This window comes from Aquarana catesbeiana, linkage group LG02, assembly GCF_042186555.1.
Source record: "Aquarana catesbeiana isolate 2022-GZ linkage group LG02, ASM4218655v1, whole genome shotgun sequence".
In the NCBI taxonomy this organism is placed as follows: Eukaryota; Metazoa; Chordata; class Amphibia; order Anura; family Ranidae; genus Aquarana; species Aquarana catesbeiana.
The window spans coordinates 471,916,832-471,938,043 of record NC_133325.1 but is presented as its reverse complement, the minus strand read 5'-3'; the positions used below and the strand labels follow the sequence as shown (position 1 = coordinate 471,938,043).

The following is a 21,212-nucleotide window of genomic DNA, read 5'->3' as shown; positions in this document are numbered from 1 at the left end:
AGCCAATGAGGCTCCTTCTGCTTGATTCTGAGCATGCGTGAACTTTTGTGCACGGACTTGTGTACACACGATTGGAAATTCCGACAACAAAGCTTTGATGGCGGAAAATTTGAGAACCTGCTAGCCAACATTTGTTGGTGAAAAGTTAGACAATAAACGTTCGATGGAGAATACACACGGTCAGACTTTCAGCCAACAAGCTCACATCCAACATCTGTTGTCGGAAAATCCGATCCTGTGTACGGGGCATTAGGCGTTGGGGAGAAGATGGTTCTTGATTTTACTAATACTTTGATTTACGGTAAACCGCTTCATGTATTTTATACATATATGGATGCCATATAACTAAGAATGCTACAGAACTCTTTACAGAACTATTTAAACAGCTAGAATCAATCTGGCTGTGATGCTATACTCTGATCTTTTGCTAACACGTGCCAATGATTTGATTGTGTTATGTATCTCTATAAGCTCTGTAACACATGGAATGTATCTATTCACTTGTGGCAAAGAATGTACTTGTTATGTGTATGGCAAATAAATTCTTAAAAAAAAAATTATGATGATGTGTTGCAATAACTATGAAACAGGCATTTAAACACATACAATCATGTTTATCATCACCATGCATATATTTTTGGTAATGCTATTAAAGATTATTTTTTTTAGGTAAAAGCAGTAAATGGAAAATCACGTTACAAATTACCTCATTATCCTGAATGTTTCCTTCACAGCCTGGAAGAGCATGGCACACTGAACTTACACACTGAGGACACAGCCAAACAAGGTCCCGAAATGTCTGTATGACAGCTGGGAAGTAACACAAAAAGCTCACAATATAAGATACACTGCTCAAACCTCAACAGGACAATATAAATGCCTATGACATGTCAGTCGATTAATGTTCTATTAAAAAAATGCTTCTATATCTGAAGTTTGGCTGACAAAAACTGATGTTTACTGAAAGCCAATCATTTTCCTTTTTTTAAGATTAGGAAGGGTTTTTATTGATTTATAATAGCATGTAAAAGAATTATCATTTTTCTGAGTGAACCTTTTTGGTTTCTCTTTTGATAAATAACATATATTATTTTGCTAGATAAGGTATCTTAAAATAAATTTGACAAGGAATAACATTGGGTTGTCACTGCTAATTTTTTTCTTAAAATGATAGTTGCCTGTCATATTGACCCAATTTTTCTCCAATACATTGTGCAAATGACTTAAAAAACAGGTATGCAGATAAGGACTTTTCCCCAACTTTAATTTATCTACATGCGTGTTCTAGGACAGGGCATCAGGAAGCATTGATGTTTAAGTTGAGCATTACAGTCAAGTGAATAGCATCTATAGCTGGTCAGCAATAGCAGCTTCTATATTCCTCTCACCAAAACTTATCCAACCCAAAAATTAGTCCAAAATCATAAGCATAAAGTTGCATATGCCACAGTAAATGCTACCGGGGAGACGAGAGAGTGCTTGACAACGGCTGGCAATGCCATCACCATAAGCTTACTACAGTCCATCCCTTGCCAGCGCTCCCTCCTCTCCCCTGCAGCTGCCGCTGCTGACATGGTAGCTGGATCACAAGGCCAGACTAGAGCAGCCTAAGAATAAGTAAGTATACAGATCTTTCTTACACAGGTTAGTCAACATAGGCGTTAGGAGTGCAAAGGGAGCATTTTTAAGATTAGAGTATAGCCCAGAATTTTACTTTAATGTCAAACAGACACAGCAATTTATTATTGCTACAATAGTTATGAAGATACCTGATGTAATGTGCTCTTGTTTGAACTCCAGTAAGCTTGCCAAGATTTTCACACACATCTCACTGTATGTTCTTGCAATACGACCTAAAAATAAATATACAGATATGTAACATCAGAAAAAATATTTCACTTTTTCATCTTTACAAATCCATTTATAGGATTAAATATTCATTATGTCTAGTGGGAATAATAGGAAGCAGTATTACTTACCTTAAAGCAGAGTTCCACCCAAAAATGGAACTTCCACTGTCCGGATTCCCCCCCCCCTCCGGTGTCACATTGGGCACCTTGCAGAGGGGAGGGGGGAGCAGATACCTGTCTAATACAGGTATTTGCTCCCACTTCTGGCAGTATCCGCGGCGATCTACACCATGTCCAGCCCCTCCTCCGCCCCCATCGCTGTCTTCTGGGAGACAAAGAGGTCCCAGAAAACAGAAGGGACCACTCAGAACGTGCAGCGCGACTCGCAGTAGGGAACCAGGCTGTGAAGCCGCAAGGCTTCACTTTCTGATTCCCTCACTAGCAATGCCGGCGCCTGCACCCGGGGACAGATCAGCTTCAGGTGAGGACATCGCGGGCGCCCTGGACAGGTAAGTGTCCTTCTTTTAAAAGTCAGCAGCTGCAGTATTTGTAGCTGCTGACTTTTTTTTTTTAGGTGCAACTCCGCTTTAACTTCTGCTCTGGTGGTGTCCTTTTGCTTGTTTTAAAGATGTTCAATGCAGCTGCGAGCAACTAAACCCTGGTGCACATTAACAACAGTTTTTTTCCGTTCAACCCAGCGGGCTGAATGAAAAAAAACTGAAGAGCTTGAGACGAGCAATGTTAGTACAGCAATCTCCACCACTGAACTTTTGTGTTCTGACAGGGGGACTGCCATTGGCTGAGAGCGCTGATCAGGTGCCAATCGGCACACCTTTTTTCACTCATGCCCCTTCGACAGACCAGCTGACGTACACACGGGCTGCATGTCCGCTGGTTTCTATTTAACCGGCTGATACTACCCAATATTCGGCTCCTGTGTACGGCCCTTTAGAGATGAAGCAGCAGCGACTCATTTGTACCACTGGAGGGGAGCTTGCTTGAGTGAGGAATAAAGTATTTTCCCTTAATTTTGCACCCCTAGACATAACCAGCATTTAACCGTTGCAGTGTAGGAATGGGCCCAATGCTAGGTTTTTTTTTGTTGTGCCTGGAGTTGGACTCCATGTACATTATGTTTAACGTTTTAATCAACTATTGAAAACGCAAACATGCTAATAAGATACAGGTATCACGTTTATGCTCATGAACCGTCAGTTTTTATAAGCTCAAATGTACAGTATCTCACAAAAGTGAGTACACCTCTCACATTTTTGTAAATATTTCATTAAAATAATGGTGGCCAAACAAAATATTGAGACTGTGGGCCCAATTTGGACATTTTCACTTAGGGGTGTACTCATTTTTGTTGACAGAGGTTTGGACAGCAAATTTACACTGTTATACTCACTACTTTACATTGTAGCAAAGTGTCATTTCTTCAGTGTTGTCACATGAAAAGATATAATGAAATATTTACAAAAATGTGAGAGGTGTACTCACTGTTGTGAGATACTGTACCAATGGACCCGAACTTGAGACGTTGTTGTGTTCCGACAAGGTACCTAAAGACCAAGCAGTTGGTCTATCTCTATTTCTAATTTATACAGCATATTGTGACAACTGTCTAGGAGAGGATTTACCTATTTTTGGAGAAATTTCCTCTGATTTCCTGCTGTGTATACAATACAGGAAGTGAAGGGTAATCTCTTGAATGGGACATAGAATTAAAAAAAAAAAAAAAAAATAGGATTTTTATAACAGCTTACCTGTAAAATCCTTTTCTTGGAGTACATCATGGGACACAGAGCCTAAGTAATTACTTAATGGGTTATGGGCAACCTTCAGGTGTTGACACTGGTATACCCAATACAAAAAGTTCACTCCCCTATATAACCCCTCCTCCTTCCAGGAGTACCTCAGCTTTTGTAGCAAACCAATATACTTAAACCCCATACAAGATGGGAGGAACCTCTGTGTCCCATGATGTACTCCAAGAAAAGGATTTTACAGGTAAGCTGTTATAAAAATACTATTTTCTGTATAGTACATCATGGGACACAGAGCCTGTGATGGGACGTCCCATAGCAATGCTATTTGAGGGGAGAGAGAGACAACCCGTAGGGCACCCCCAGACCTGAGGACTTATACTGCTGCCTGCAGCACACTGCGCCCGAAGGCGATATCATCATACCTCCTTACATCCACTTGATAAATCTTGGTGAATGTATGCACTGAAGACCAAGTTGCGGCCTTACAGATCTGAGCCATGGAGGCCTAGTGACGCACTGCCCAAGAAGCACTAACCGCCCTGGTAGAGTGCGCCTTAACTTGAAACGGGGGAATCTTACCCCTCAAATCATAAGCATGAATTATCACTTGTCAAATCCACTTAGCGACAGTGGATTTCGACGCTGCCTGTCCTTTCTTAGGACCCTCTGGCAGAATAAATAAGACATCAGTCTTATGAATCTGAGCAGTTGCCTTTAAATAGATTTTCACTGCTCTCACCACATCAAGACAATGTAGTGATTTTTCTTCCCTAGAACATGGTTTTGGAAAAAACGATGGGAGGACAATATCTTGGTTCAGGTTAAAACCTGAAATTACTTTTGGCAAAAAGCCTGGACGAGGGCGCAACACCACTCTGTCCTCATGAGTAATCAAATATGGCTCTTTAAAAGAAAGAGCAGCCAATTCCGAAACCCTCCTTGCTGAGGATATAGCAACCAAAAATACCAGCTTCCTTGTCAAAAGGACTAAGGGAATATGCTGTATATGTTCAAATGGCTGTTTTTGTAACACTGACAAAACTAAATTCAAGTCCCAAGGGCTTAAAGGTGATTTAACTAGCGGATTAATCCACATCATCCCTTGCATAAAACCCCGGACTAAAGAATGCGTAGCAAGCGGTCTTTGAAATAAAATTGATAAGGCTGAGACTTGGCCCTTAATAGTACTCAAGGCCAACTTCATCGCTACGCCTAATTGTAGAAAGGCAAGAATTCTGCCTATGATATATCTCCGAGGGTGCCAACCCTTGGATTCACACCAGGAAACATAAGCTTTCCAGACTCTATAATATATAGCTCTGGACTCTGGCTTCCTTGCATTAATCAAAGTAGAAATAACTGCCCTGGAAAGACCATGTTTCTTCACAATGTGGGTTTCAATAGCCAGGCAGTTAAATTTAGCGTTCGTAAAGTAGGATGGAATATCGGCCTCTGTGAAAGCAGGTCTGGCCTTAGTGGAAGGGGCCATGGACCCTCCACTGCCATCTTTACGATTTCTGCGTACCAGGACCTTCTGGGCCATGCTGGTGCTACCAGAATCACCGTCTTTCTTTCCAGCTTGATCCTGCAAAGAAGTCGTGGCAGCAACTGAAGAGGGGGGAATGCATAGATCAGTGAGAACTGATCCCACGGGGTTACAAGCGCATCTGTTCCTCATGCGAGGGGATCCCTTGTCCTGGACACAAAGTTGACTAACTTCATATTGATTCTTGACGTTAGAAGATCTACGTCAGGATCTCTGGCAAACAGCGCAAAAAACCTCAGACCATTCCCCTGGGAATAACTGCTGGTTGACTTAAGTAGTCCGCCAATTCTCTACTCCCAGAATGAAGACTGCCGATAGGCACGGAACATTCCTTTCTGCCCAAGTTAGAATATGGTTCACCTCTCTCTGAGCTGAGAGACTCTTGGTGCCCCCTTGGTGATTGATATTAACCTGAAAGTCCAATTTTTCAGAGTCAGACGCACTGCCCAAATCTCTAGGATGTTGATGGGCAAGGCTCTTTCGGTTCTTGACCACTGTCCCTGGACAGTCGTCTTCTCTAGTACTGCTCCCCAGCCTGAAAGGCTGGCATCTGTCGTTACTACTTTCCAGATAATTGGTCTGAAGGATTTCCCTTTCAGTAGATTATGGGTTAGTAACCACCAACTGAGGCTTTGGGACACTCTTGGGGACAGCCGCATTGGCAAGTCCAAAGCTTGGGTCATTTTGTTCCAAGCAGACAGGATACTGTTTTGCAACAGTCTCGAATGGAACTGTGCATAGGGAACTGCTTCGAATGAAGCTACCATCTTTCCTAACAACCTCATGCAAAAGCAAATTGAGGGATCTATTTTTGATCTGACCATCCACACCAGCTCTCGTATGGAGCTGATCTTTGCCGGAGGCAAGAACACCTTTTTCTGGGCTGTGTCTGTGATCAGGCCCAAGTACTCCAGCTTTCTTAGCGGTTTTAAGGAAGACTTCTATAGCTTGAGTATCCAACCCAGACTTTCCAGGTAACTGGTTGTAATGTGTACACTTTGCTCCAAACGGGCCACTGACTGGTCTATTAACAATAGATAGTCTAGGTACGCCAAGACTGTTATGCCCTGTTCCCTTAACCTGGCTAGAGGTGGGGCCAGTACCTTCGTGAACATGATTCTGGACAGCCGCACTCTTGAAAGAATAGCCTTGTTTATTTGGAAAAATTCACATCGAAATCAAAGATAACAGCAGACAAAAGAGAGCTGATGTTTTGCACTAACGTGAGCTATGGGTAAGCACTAACGTTAGTGCGAAATGTCAGCTCTCTTTTGTCTGCTGTTATCTTTGATTTCGATGTGAATTTTTCCAAATAAACAAGGCTATTTTTTCAAGCGTGCGGCTGTCCAGAATCAATTCCTGTTTATTGCTGTTAGCAATTGCCAGCACCTACAGCTTCCGAACTGAGAGGAATTTTACTTCCTGTCTGTCAAATACTCCTGGAGTGGTGACATTTCTCCCTCTACCTTTGTGAACACCCGGGGTGCTGTAGCTAGCCCGAAGGGCAAGGCTACAAACTGAAAGTGCTGCCGTTCCACTTCGAATCACAGAAACCTTTGGTGAGCGGGAAATATAGGGACATGCAGATATGCATCCCTGATGTCGATGGATGCCAGAAGTTCTCTTCCCTGTAGGATAGAAACTACTGACCTGATTGACTCCATGCAAAATGAGCGGATCTTTGGAAAATGATTTAGATTCCTTAGATCTAGAATGGGTCTGACATCTCCATTTGGTTTTGGTACCGTAAACAGGTTTGAATAAAACTCCATGCTCCAACCTTGCTGTTCTGTGGGGATCTGTATGATCACCCCCTGAGCCAATAATCGGTTTAATGCTTGAAACCGGGATTGCCTTTTCCCTGGATCCTTCCAGGGGAACGATTGATCTCAGAAAATGAGATGGTGGAAACTCTCGAAATTCTAGTTTGTATCCTAGAGACACGGTGGAGAGAACCCATCTGTCCTGAATTTCCCTTTGCCAGACTTCTGAGAAATGCAGAAGTCTTCCCCCCACTCTGGTTAGGGGGGACACCTCTTCACGATGAGGCTTTAGTATTCTGCTTTGCAGCTTTCCAGCCCCAGGTCTTCTTTTGAGTCTGGGCCTGACCCTGAGATTTTCCTCTAGAGTCTGACGGTGGAGGCCGTCGCCACTGCCTAGAGGCGGATGCCCCTGGCGCAGGAGAAAAAGTCAGTTTAAATGAGGGACGTTTATACTTTCTTTTGACTGGCAAAAGAGTACTCTTTTCACTAGAAATCGTTTGGAAGTATTTATATAAATTATCGCCAAATAATCGCTCTTCATGAAAGGGGAAACTAGTCAGAAGTTTCTTGCAAGGTGCTTCGGCTGACCAACCTTTTAACCAAAGGGCTAGTACACATCCTACGCATGTGTACTAGCACAAGCTCAAGGCGGGATGCCTGGTGAATAAATTCCTTCATAACGTCTATGGCAAAACATAATGCTTTTGGTAGTTTGGCAAACTCACGGGCCTGGTGTGCAGGGAGCCCTTTAAGAGCCTCTGTGAATTGGTTCTTTAAGGACTGACAGATGCCTATTGCTGCGACTGCAGGCTGAGTAACGGTCCCTGCCAAAGCAAAGGAGGATTTTAACAGGAATTCCAACTTTTTAGCATATGTGCATTGTCTACTGGACAAGTTAAAGTGGAGTTCCACCCACTTTTACAACTCTTCAGCATCCCTCACTAAACTGTGCACTGTAAACAATTTGGATATTTTTTTATTTTTTTTCTCAGCATCTACTGTATTTCTGCTGTATTCATTTTTCACTTCCTCCTCCCTGGCCGCGGCCCATCGCATCATTTCCTGTTTGCAATGCCTTCTGGGAAGGGGCGGCAACTTCCTCTGACACTGCCGTTGCTATGGAAACCTGACCTGAAACCTATTACACTGCTTGTGCTGCACTGAGCATGTGCAAGATCTACAAGGATGAGATCCAGGAAGAAATACAGTCTGGCTTCAGATGCCCACACTTAAGATGGCCACGGCCTGCTGTAAGTTTATAAAATAACAAACTACTGCTATAAACTAACAAAACAGACCTTAGTTTAGAGACTAACTTTACTAGAATACATTAAGCTTGTGTATTATAGGGGTATTTTTATTTAAAAAGTATAATTTCGGCCGGAACACCACTTTAAGCTTTCATTTACACTGGAAAATGCAGCGTCAACCGTTGGAACCTTCCATTTTTTAGTAAATTTTTCCTCCATGGGATAGAGAACTGAGAATCTCTTTGGAGGGAGAAAATGCTTATCCGGGTGATCCTATTCAGCATAAATAAGCTTTTCTAGTAATGCATAGACAGGAAACGCATGCAAAGGCTGTAAAGGTTTTAAAGAACCCAAGGAAGAAACCGGACTTTCAGCTAACTCTGTTAGGGGTAGCATGAAAGCGGAGCGAACCATCTCCATAAGAATTTGTACCTCAGATTGTGAAGCTGAATCATCAACTGTTGTTTCCTCCGCAGAGGAATAATCGGCTTGTTTCTCCTCTTGATCACCTGAGGGTAATACCTCATCCTGTCCCCATTGTTCCCTTGGTAAAGGATCAGAAGTGGGGGAGAGGGATCTAGTACGCTTCCTATCCAGTTGGATAGAGGATGCGATTAAAGCTGCTAATCTTCCTTCTAGGCCCTGCAGGGCAGAGGAAAATGCATTTTCAGTCACGTATACAAGGGCTGAAGTGTGAAAAGGAGTAGCACACCAATTGCTTCCAATGACTCATCCTGGCTTGCAATGTCAGGTATGTCCAGAGAGGATGACAGTATGGAGGCACGACTGGAGTTATTATTATTATACAGGATTTATATAGCGCCAACAGTTTACATAGCGCTTTACAACTTGAGGGTAGACAGTACAAATACAATACACTTTAATACAGTAGGAATCAGAGGGTCCTGCTCCTTAGTGCTTACAATCTAAGAGGGAAGGTCAAGAGATACAAGAGGTAATAACTGTGGGTGATGTGCTGATTGAGAAGATAAATGTACAGTTCTTAGATGGGGGCCAGATAGGCTTCTCTGAAGAGATGAGTTTTCAGGGATCGTCTGAAAGTGGATAAAGTAGGAGAAAATCGGACGGATTGAGGTAGAGCATTCCAGAGGATGGGAGAGGCTCTGGAGAAGTCCTGAAGGCGAGCATGGGATGAGGTGACAAGGGAGTTTGAGAGCAGGAGGTCTTGGGAGGAGCGAAGAGAACGATTAGGTTGGTATTTTGTGACTAGGTTAGAGATGTAGCTGGGGGCCAGGTTGTGGATGGCTTTGTAAGTTATAGTTAGTATCTTAAATTTAATTCGGTGACTGAGTGGCAGCCAATGGAGGGATTGGCAGAGGGGTGTAGTAGACGCCGAGCGCTTTGTGAGGTGGATGAGCCTGGCAGCAGTGTTCATGATGGATTGAAGTGGGGATAGCCTATTTAGAGGTAAACCAATGAGGAGGGAGTTGCAGTAGTCGAGGCGGGAGATGACCAGGGAGTGGATTAGAAACTTTGTAGTGACATTGGTTAGGAAGGGGCGTATCTTGGAGATGTTGCGGAGGTTGAGGCGGCAAATTTTGGATAGTGATAGAATGTGGGGTCGAAAGGCTAGTTCAGAGTCCAGGATTACACCTAGGACCTTGGCGTGGGGAGATGGGTTTATAGTTGAGCCGTTGATATTGACAGAGAAATCAGGGGAAGTGGCACCTGAGGGAGGATATATCATGAGCTCGGTTTTGGATAGGTTGAGTTTGAGGAAGTGATGTGACATCCAGGCAGATATGTCTGCTAGTAAGTTGGTAATGCGTGAGGAGACAGATGGAGAGAGCTGGGGGGTGGAGAGATAGATTTGGGTGTCATCAGCGTAGAGATGATATTTAAAGCCGTGGGAGGCAATCAACTGACCCAAGGAGGTGGTGTAGATTGAGAAAAGGAGAGGTCCAAGAACAGAACCTTGAGGGGCCCCAACGGAGAAAGGAAGATGAGAGGAGGAAGTAGAGTTGTAAGTGACACTGAAGGAGCCGTGGGATAGGTAGGATGAGAACCAGCGAAGAGTACAGTCACGGAGTTTAAAGGAGTGGAGTTTATTGAGGAGGAGGGGGTGGTCCACTGTGTCAAAGGCAGCAGAGAGATCCAGGAGAAGTAGTACAGAATAGTGTCCACTGGTTTTAGCCGTTAGTAGGTCATTTGAGAGTTTTAGGAGAGCAGTTTCCGTGGAGTGTTGAGGGCGAAAACCGGACTGAAGGGGATCAAGAAGTTTATTCATGGTCATATGGTCGCTTAGTCGGTTGTAGACTAGTCTTTCAAGAAGTTTGGAGGAGAAGGCGAGTAAGGAGATGGGACGTAAGTTGTTGAGATTGGTGGGGTCCAGTGAGGGCTTTTTAAGTATGTCGGTGACTAGCGCATGTTTTAGAGAGTTTGGGAAGATGCCACAAGAGAGGGAGAGGTTTAAAATGTGAGTTAGAGTGTAGAATTGAGTCAGAGAGTGAGCGTAGCATTTGCGAGGGAGCAGGATCCAGGGGGCAGGTGGTTAGATGAGTGTTAGATAAAAGTTTAGCAATCTCAGTAATAGTAGCAGGGTTGAATGAGGGAAGTAGTGATTGTATCTGTGGACATGGGGTGTTGCATGGGGGAGGTTTTTGCGCATTGGCGATCTCCTCATGAATTGTATCAATCTTAGTTTTGAAGTGATTGGTGATCTCCTGGGCAGTGAGTGAGTTGGTGGGTGGAGACAGTGGAGGACAGAGTAGAGTGTTGAAGGTAGAGAAGAGCTGACGTGGACTGGATGAGAAGGTTTTAATGAGTGTGATAAAGTAGGTCTGTTTGGCAGTGTGAAGGCAGGAATAGTATTTTAGGAGGGCAGATTTATATTGTGTGAAGTCTTCCTGGATCTTAGTCTTATGCCACAGGCGCTCAAGAGCGCGGCTACGTTTTCTGAGACTTCTGGTGTCATCTGTTTGCCAGGGTTGTAGCAGTCGGGGCGTAATTCTGCGTGTAGTGAGGGGGGCAAGCTTGTCTAGGGAGGAAGACAGGGAGCTGTTGTAGATGAAAGTGGCTAGGTTGGGGCAGGACAGAGGGGAGATTTTGTCATAGAGGTGATCAGTAGCAGAGTAGAGAAGAGAAGGGTTGAGGTGGCGAAGGTTTCTATGTGTAACTGTTAGGCGGTTGGAGGGAGAGGAGGTGGAAGACAGGGAGAGAGCAAAACTAATAAGGTGGTGATCAGAGAGTGGGAGAGGATTGTTGGAAAGGTTGCATGGAGTGCACAGATAGGAGAAGATAAGGTCAAGGGTGTTGCCGTTGGAGTGGGTAGGAGCCTGTATCCATTGCTTCAGGTTAATAGATGAGGTTAGACTGAGAAGTTTAGAAGTAATAGTAGTGTTAGTGTTAAAGGGATGTTGAAGTCACCGAGAATAATTGTGGGGATTTCAGAAGAGAGAAAGTAGGGTAGCCAGGTAGAGAAGTCATCAAGGAAGGCTGATACTTTTCCAGGGGGCCGGTAGATGACAGCAATTCTTAGAGAAATGGGAGAGAATAGACAAATGCAATGTGTCTCAAAAGAGGAGATTGTCAGAGAGGGAGGTGGGTGAAGTACCTGATAGGTGCTGCATGGGGCTAGAAGGATTCCCACTCCACCTCCCTTCTGTCCACTTGGTCTGGGGGAGTGAGTCCAGAGAAGGCCCCCATGGGAGAGGGAAGCAGGAGAACTAGTATCCGATTCATGAAGCCAGGTTTCAGTAATGGCAAGCAGGTTAAAGGAATTTGTGATAAAGAGGTTGTGAAGGGCGGTGAGTTTGTTGCAGACAGAGCATGCACCCAGTGCCTGGGGGTGTAATCTTTGGTACCCTTGTGGTAGCTCTGGAAGTCATTGTGATAAGCACAAAAGCAGAGGCACTTTAAACAAAAATATAGTATTTGCTGAACAATAGTTTTAGCAAAAAAACAATGTCACCATAAAGATCAGACTTTAACCACTTAAGGACCGAGCCTCTTTCTGAGATTTGTCATTTACAAGTTAAAAACAGGTTTTTTTGCTAGAAAATTACTTAGAAACCCCAAACATTATACTTTTTTTTTTCTAACACCCTATAGAATAAAATGGCGGTCGTTGCAATACTTTCTGTCACACCGTATTTGCGCAGTGGTCTTACAAGCGCACTTTTTTTTTTTAAAAACACACTTTTTTAAATTAAAAAATAAGACAACAGTAAAGTTAGTAACAACCACAAACCACATCATCGACGTTGTCAAAGGTGTCCCTTTGGCAACGTCGATGACGAAATGCGTAAGGTGGAGCTATGCATCTACGTCATACCCGGAAACCAGAGCGAGCTTGGAACGCAGCTGAGGCGCACGCTGCTCGGCTGATGTGTCTCTTCCATAGCTCCCTCTGTGCACGCTCTCTCCCACACTAGTGTAAGTACTGGCTGCCCTTTGCAGGGGGAGTCTAGAGTGGTTTTATTTTGTGTTTTTTAAATAAAATCCTTTTTATAAAACTACTACACTATGGGAGACCTGTTTTTTCCCTATGAGGATGAGATGAAAGGAGTTGTTGTACCATCCACTGTTTGAAGCTGGGTCACAGAGGAGGGACACTTCTGTGGGACACTTATCACCTCACTAGGTATCCTACAGGGTGTTTTTAAACTGGTATGTTATATATTGTGGTACATTAGGGGAAACTCTGATGGTACTATCTCTCCCACTGGTAATAGAAGGTTTATCAATTTACATGAAGATGGGGTGTGTTTTATATAGTTTATATAGTTTTTCACACAGTTTTATGAAATAATCTGTAAGAGGGTATATCAGGTTTATTTGCAGAGGTATAGCACAGATACTTTACAGATTACCCCAGTACAGGTAGCGCCACACACCCCTATCCCTTTATATTTTAACAGTAAAGTTAGCCCAATTTTTTTTTATATTGTGAAAGATAATGTTACGCCGAGTAAATTGATGCCCAACATGTCATGCTTCAAAATTGCGCCCGCTCGTGGAATGGCGACAAACTTTTACCATTAAAAATCTCCATAGGCGACGTTTAAAAAATTCTACAGGTTGCATGTTTTAAGTTACAGAGGAGGTCTGGGGCTAGAATTATTGCTCTCACTCTACTGATCGCGACGATACCTCACATGTGTTTGAACACCGTTTTCATATGTGGGCGCTAATCACGTACACGTTCGCTTCTGCACACAAACTCTTCGGGACGGGCGCGTTTAAAAATGTATTTTTTTTTATTATTTATTTTACCTTTTATTTTTACAGTTTTTTTTTTAAATGTCACTTTTATTCCTATTACAAGGAATGTAAACATCCCTTGTAATAGAAAAAAACATGACAGGACCTCTTAAATATGAATGAGATCTGGGGTCAAAAAGACCTCAGATCTCATATTTAGACTAAAATGCAATTAAAAAAAAATAAAAAATAAATTGGCCCTTTAAGAGCTATGGGCAGAAGTGACCTTTTGACGTCACTTCCGCCCTGCAGTGTCATGGAGACGGGTGGGGGCCATCTTCCCCTCACTCATCTCCATATCAGCCCAGGGGACAGACGCGATCGCCTCCGACGCTGCCGACGGTTCTGGAAAGTGGCGGAGGGCACTGAATTGCAGCAGGAGGGGGCCGCAGAGACCACTTTTATCTTGTAGCGGACCGCCCGCTGAAGACACTAGCTGCTGCCATAACAACGATACCCTCCTTCAAACAGCCGCTGTATAACGATGGCGGCGGTCCGCAAGTGGTTAATGCTGAGTAACAACTGTATTTCCTGTATGGGAAATGCCTGCTTACACCCCTTACGTGCCCAGCACTCTTGCGTCCTTTAGTGTGTCAGACTTCTGTCTTCAGCATAGATTAACTGAGAGTGTCTGTGTTTTAAACCTCAGGTGAGAACCTGATTAGGCGTCCTCAGCGCCTTCCGCCCTAGTGTATGCGGCGTGTGCTCCACGTGGACATTACATCCCGCATACGGTGCCGCCTATCTATGAGACCACTTCCCACGCGTGTGTGCGCGTGGACAGCATTCCTCTTCGGGTCTGCATTTGCAGACCCGAAGAGGAGGAGGAGGCGGCGCCGGCCGTATCAAAGCCTACAAATCCCGTCTGAACCTGCCAGAATGTGCTGCCTGTAATATCAGGCTGGGGAAATCTCAAGATAGTGTTCAACAAGGGCAAGTCTATATTTTATAAAACTGTGGAAGCCGCCACCGCACCTCTCCAGGAGGTGAGGGGAGGGGGAGGGGGAATTTTTTGTCAGCAGTGTTATTAGGCTCCTAGATTGTGTTAGTAGGAGCTGCTATATAAAAAAAAATGTGCTTATAAACTACTGCTGTACCACCCTGAGATCTCTCAGAAGAGGAACATCATTTGTTCAACTAAGAACCCCCTTCTGGCTGCTGGGAACACACATGCTGCTAGAGCCAGACACACAGCTGCTGAAAAAGCATCGTACCAGGTAAGTGTAATATACTCCCTCTAGAGGGAGTATTACCTTATCCTCGCTGCAAGATACTGCTATAATAGCAGATCCAAACTTCACCCATCACGGTGGGCTGCATTAACAAACCTTCAAAGACCGGGTCCCTTTTAATAGGGGTTCCACTCCTTTGGACCTGTATAGCACCCCTCAGGACAACTTTAGGTAATGTAGCAAGACCAAAAAGAGTCCTGGTTCCTAGGGTCCAGCCCTCAAAGAAAAGCGTTACCAGCAAAATGCGAGGCCAGGGTACCATCCTGTAGCCGCAGTGGCGTGGATTGGATTCGGTTGTGGAGGTTTTTTAAATCCAGCATGGATCCCTCCTGGAGCTCCTCAGAGCACATCTTCAATCGTGACCAACACCTTAAACACTGGCGAAAAAACGGAGGTACTCCTGGAAGGAGGAAGGGTTATATAGGGGAGTGAACTTCCTGTATTGGGTATACCAGTGTCAACACCTGAAGGTGGCCCATAACCCATTAAGTAATTACTTAGGCTCTGTGTCCCATGATGGACAATAAAGAAAGAGGAATTTTGACTTATCTGTAAATTCAATATCTTGGAGTAAAGGACAGAGGCAAAGTTTTTATAGACCCAATAGGGTAACCCAATGGGCCCATACCTTCTGGTGATTGGACACTGGAAAAACTTTCAAGGATATGTCCCCCGGGTGCTTCCCCTATAACCCTACCCCACTTCCTGATTCCTCAGTTTTGTAGCAAGTAATAAGAGAGTAACCAAGAAATAGAGGGAAGGGTGTCCTGTTTCCTGTACTGTATTCCAAAATATAGAATTTAAAGGCAAAATTCAAAATTCCTCCTATTTTAATCATACAGTACAGGACATAGAGGAAATATTCATAGATCCTGGGATGTTCTTAACCAATGAATGAAACGGGTAGGCAACAACTATAGGAAAACAGAACTTTTCTAACAAGCCCAGAGATTGTGAACCAGGATGGAATAGAGGTCGTAGAGATAGCAGATCTTGCCATATGGGAAGAGGCCAGGGATCATCTGCTAGATATCTGAGTATGTCTGTGTAACAGATTCTTCTGGGCAAGTTCAGTGTACATAGATTCACAATTTTCCTCTCTTGCTCTTTCTGTTTGAGCAGATGAAGCAGGGAAGGAAGGCATAGATTAGCCTGAACTGAGACCAGGGAATTATTAATGTATCTTGAGGCCAGGGCTAGAGGATCCTGGCTATAAACTGAGGTTTATAGTTTGTCCTGAAATCTGGAGGTTGGGATGTCTACATCCAGAGTCCCCCATTTCTGGCATGTCAGATTGAAGAGGTTTGCACTGTAGAGATCAATGGACAGTGAGTTTCTGTCCATGAGATTACCTGGCTTGCTTTCCCCAAGGTTGCATGACTCCTAGTGCCACTATGTTGATATAGGCTACAGCCTTGGCATTGTGTGACTGCACCTTGATCGGGTGTCCTTGCTGTAGAAGGGTCCAGTCTTCTAGAACCAACTGAACCACTCTGAGCTCCAAAAGTTTGGCTTCCACCAGTGGCCACGTTCCCTGGACTATAAGGGACTGGGACACCCTGCCACAGCCTGAAAGACTGGCGCCTGTTGTTATGACTTTTCAGTGATAGGCAAAGAAAGACCTCCCTATTGTTAGGACTGGGCTTATAATCCACCAAAATATGGAGCCCCTTGCTTGGCTGGACAGGAGCAAGGGTAGGTTGAGAGAAGGAGCCCATTCCAGGTCAACAGGATGTTGTCTTGAATGAAGCTAGGTAAATGATAGAGCCTCAAAGGAGGCTACCATGAGTCTTTGAACTCTCATAGGGAATCTCATTATGGCATTTCTCTTTGAGTGAGATATCTGAGAAAAATAATTTCCTTTTTTGGAGGATCTTCTGCTGTGGGAGTAAAACTTTTTCTCATTTGACATCTTTGATAAACTGGTCACATTCTTCCCCAAACAAAAAAAAGCATACCTCGAGGAGTTTTTATGTGTAGCTTCAGATAATATCAAGGCTTTTAGCGGCAAGATTCTGCACATATGAATGGAGATTAGAACCATTATGGAAATTAGATTTATGACATGGTCTAGGGGATCCACACAAAAGAGCAGAGCAGAATATAGTTGCATAATTGCTCTGTTAAAACACAATCCTGGAAAACAGGGTCATGTGGGTTATTCATTGCCCTAGTCCAGTTAGCTGCAGTCTGACATACTGAAATTGTAGCCAGGGTTGGTTTTAAGGCAGGACTTGCAATAGTAAAGTGAGCCTTTAAGACTATCTCAAATTTTTTATCTGCAGAATCTTTGAAAGGAGAAACACCTTCAGCAGGTAAAGTGAGATTTTTAGGACTGAGATGGCAGGATCAACTGCAGGAATAGAGCACTTCTTTGTGAACATTTTCCACTGAATAGATTTCAGCTAAGATTTTGGAAGAAGCAAAATATCCTTTCTGGAGTGACCCAATCATCACAGATTTCATCTGTTTATAAACAGGGAATGCTTTGAAAGTTTTTTTCAGGTCTCTGTATGCAAAGGGGCATGGCGAGACAAAGGAGAATCAAGCTGGACAATGCCAAAACCGAGGATCATTGGCTGAGACACAGCAATGCTGTTAATCACATCCAGTGAGGTGGGAGCGGGGGGTGGAGCTGAGCCTTGCTCTGTGTGTCTTATAAACACAAAAAGCCAGCTCGGGAATGCCCCCATAGCAAGCCGCTTGCTATGGGGGTTCTTGGCGGGGGGGCCAAAGCGCCGGCAGAGGACCCGAGAAGAGGAAGATCCGGACTGCTGTGTGCAAAACCACACCTTGCACAGAGCAGGTAAGCATAACATGTTTGTTATTTCAATAAAAATAAAAAACAATGCGTCTTTACAATCACTTGAAGCTCCCACTTCAATATAGTGGCAACCTGGGGGAGAAAATTTTTCAGACGCTTCTTCCAATACCGCCGCAATGTCCTTTTCATCCCCTTCTGTCTCTGCCTTGTCCAAGGCAGGCATATCAGGATCTAACTCTCATAACAAAATAGGAGTGGGAGAAGAGGCATGGCGCTTTTAGACAGCTTTAGATAGCTGGGCAGAGATGGCTGTATAAAGGTTGTTATTTGTCCAATGAATTGTGACATATTGTAGAAGCAGAAAATTCTGCTTTTGTCAAATAGGCCACTTGTTGCATGCCCGTACTAAGAATTAGGAAAATATATAATCTAAATATATAAACTTGCGCTGATGGTGTGAAAAAAATGGGTGATAAAAAAATGATTGAATAAAGCTGCTATACACAAAGTGCTAGTCACTTGGACATAGTGATAAACAATATATAAATATAGCGCTCACAAACAAAAACCCATAATAGGTGAAAACAAAACCATAAAGTCTATATAAAACTGTGAAGGTGCTTCACAAATAATGTGTAAAAATGCAGGGAATGCTTCGCATCTGGTGTGCGGAAAGTGCAGAGAAAATGTTGCAGAAAAATTTTCAGGTGTACCAAGACACCCCCACATGTGTCCTCACTCATCAAATCACAATGACACCCAGCTTTTCAGTCTGGGAGTCAATAAAGGCTTGTAGTGATATCCAAAGAATGTTGCAGAATGGCAGGTTCACTGATGAGATGATAAACGATCCTTCAACGTTAATACTCAGCCATACAAAAACAGTTACCCAAAAAGGAAGAAAAAGGGGGGACCAATAGGGAAGTATGCTAAGATTGAAAATTTATTGCGCAAAAAAAGGTTATACTTAAAAAAGTAAGTTAAAATCAGGCATTGAAACAATCAGAGGATGCAGCAAACACCGTTATCAGCATTCCCACGAGACCGGAAATGGCGTCAGAACCGGAAGTGCGTTGCGTCAATGCATTACTTTTTGGGTCCTCTTCAGGTCATTTGATGATGCCCTGTGGGAGGGCGAAATGCATTGACGCGACGCACGTCCGGTTCTGATGTCATTTCCGGTCTCGTGGGAACGCTGATAACGCTGTTTGCTGCATGTTTCAATGCCTGATTTTAACTTACTTTTGTAAGTATAACCTTTTATGCGCAATACATTTTCAATCTTAGCATACTTCACTATTGGTCCCCCCTTTTTCTTCCTTTTTGGGTACCTGTTTTTGTATGGCTAAGTATTAACATTGAAGGATCATCGTTTATCATCTCATCAGTGAACCTGTCATCCTGCAACATTCTTTGGATATCGCTACAAGCCTTTATTGACTTCCAGACTGACTATGTCACTCGCTATGTACTAGGAATTGTATGCAGAGACTGATGGTAGAGATAGCTCCTGCTCTGGTGTATTTCATTTCTCTTAGATTGTGGGACTACGGCAGAGTGAATGTTTGCAGTTTTGAAATGGCTCCCTTTTGCCTGGTCTCTGCCATAGCTACGAGTGGAGGTACACAGAGTAGGATGCAAAATATAGGGTGTGTCCAAAAGGAGAATGCACAGGAGTAGCCCTGAACCTCCTCTTCTGGGTTTCCCCAAAGGCACTGTCCGCGCCTCATCTCCAGTATCTGCCCCCATAGCAAGCAAGCTCTCTGTGTTCATAGGCATAAACAGTGTGGCTTGGCCTGTCCCCGTTGACTGACAGCAGCAGGAGCCATTAGATCCTGGAAAACAGGGTCATGTGGGTTATTCATTGCCCTAGTCCAGTTAGCTGCAGTCTGACATACTGAAATTGTAGCCAGAGTTGGTTTTAGGGCTGGACCTGCAATAGTAAAGAGAGCCTTTAACCTCCCTGGCAGTATTCCTGAGTCTGGTTCAGGGTGGATTTTCAGTACCAAAAGCAGTAACCCCGAGCCAGACTCGGGATCGCATCGCAGGATCCAAGTAGAGGTTACTTACCTTGTCCCCTGGATCCTGCGATGTCTCCCCGCTGTGATCTACGAGCCGCCGTGTCTCGCTCAATTCACAGTGCCGAGCTCCGTTCCCTGCGAGCGTTGCGACGCACGGGGACGGAGTTCGGTGCCAAATTCAAAAAGTAAAAAACACGGTATAGATACAGTATACTGTAATCTTACAGATTACAGTACTGTATCAAATAATTACACATCCCCTTTGTCCCTAGTGGTTTGTTCAGTGTCCTGCATGCAGTTTTATATTATAAATACTATTCTTTCTGCAAGGAGAAACTGGAGATTGTCCATAGCAACCAAAAAATGTACGTTTACGTCAAAAGTGCTTTTAGACCAGCTAGAAAACAGCGATAATAAATTAGAATCACTTGGAGAATTGAGCGACAGTGATTCGTGGGGAAATTCGTCATCAAACACTAAAAGTAATGACAGCGACAATTCTGCAACTGAGCAAATTTCAGTGTTTTTGATTTGATTACATTATTGAACAATTTTTATTATTATTATTTGTTATAATTATTTATTATAATTTTTTAGTTCGTTTTTCAAACTTTATCATACCCAGGATGTCTACTAGACTCTTGTTTGGACAGATTTAAGTGAGTTATTCCTAAGAATTACAGGCCTAGAATATAAAACGCCAAATTTCCGTGCAAAATAACTGTATCGCTTTCAGCATCAAAAATCTGAAATAATCATACCGCCGGGGAGGTTAAGACTATCTCAAATTTTTTATTTGCAGAATCTTTGAAAGGAGGAACACCTTCAGCAGGTAAAGTGAGATGTTTAGGACTGGGATAGCAGGATCAACTGCAGGAATAGACCACCTCTTTGTGAACATTTTCCACTGAATAGAGTTCAGCTAAGATTTTGGAAGAAGCAAAATATCCTTTCTGGAGTGACCCAATCATCACAGATCACAGATTTCATCTGTTCATAAACAGGGAATGCTTTGAAAGTTTTTTGCAGATCTCTGTATGCAAAGGGGCATGGCGAGACAGAGGAGAATCAAGCTGGACAATGCCAAAGCCGAGGATCTCTCGGCTCTCTCTCTTCTCATTGGCTGAGACACAGCAATGCTGTTAATCACATACAGTGAGGTGGGAGCGGGGGGTGGGGCTGAGCCTCGCTCTGAGTGTCTTATAAACACAAAAAGCCAGCTCGGGAATGCCCCCATAGGGGTTCTCGGCGGGGGGGCCAAAGTGACGGCAGGGGACCCAAGAAGAGGAGGATCTGGACTGCTCTGTGCAAAACCACACCTTGCACAGAGCAGGTAAGCATAACATGTTTGTTATTTCAATAAAAATAAAAAAACAATGCATCTTTACAATCACTTGAGACTTCAATATAGTGGCAACCTGGGGGAGAAAATATTTCAGACGCTTCTTCCAATACTGCCGCAATGTCCTTTTCATCCCCTTCTGTCTCTGCCTTGTCCAAGGCAGGCATATCAGGATCTAATTCTGATAAAAGAAATAGGAGTGGGAGAAGAGGCATGGCGCTTTTAGACCTGGGCAAAGATGGCTGTATAAAGGTTGTTATTTGTCCAATGAATTGTGACATATTGTAGAAGCAGAAAATTCTGCTTTTGTCAAATAGGCCACTTGTTGCATGACCGTACTAGGAATTAGGAAAATATCTAATCTAAATATATAAACTCGTGCTGATGGTGTGAAAAAAATGGGTGATAAAAAAATGATTGAATGAAGCTGCTATACACAAAGTGCTAGACAC

At 43.6% G+C, this 21,212-nt stretch overlaps 1 protein-coding gene across 1 annotated transcript in view; it reads right to left on the bottom strand.

The window, feature by feature from the left end:
* AP4B1 (adaptor related protein complex 4 subunit beta 1) overlaps positions 1 to 21,212 on the bottom strand; it is a 116,680-nt gene that overhangs the window by 33,347 nt on the left and 62,121 nt on the right. Inside the window, exons 7-8 of the mRNA XM_073615707.1 lie at positions 1,770 to 1,853; positions 707 to 810 (exon numbers count right to left, since the gene is read on the bottom strand). Of these exons, the coding sequence (XP_073471808.1) occupies positions 707 to 810; positions 1,770 to 1,853 (188 nt within the window). The remainder of the gene's footprint in view (positions 1 to 706; positions 811 to 1,769; positions 1,854 to 21,212) is intronic.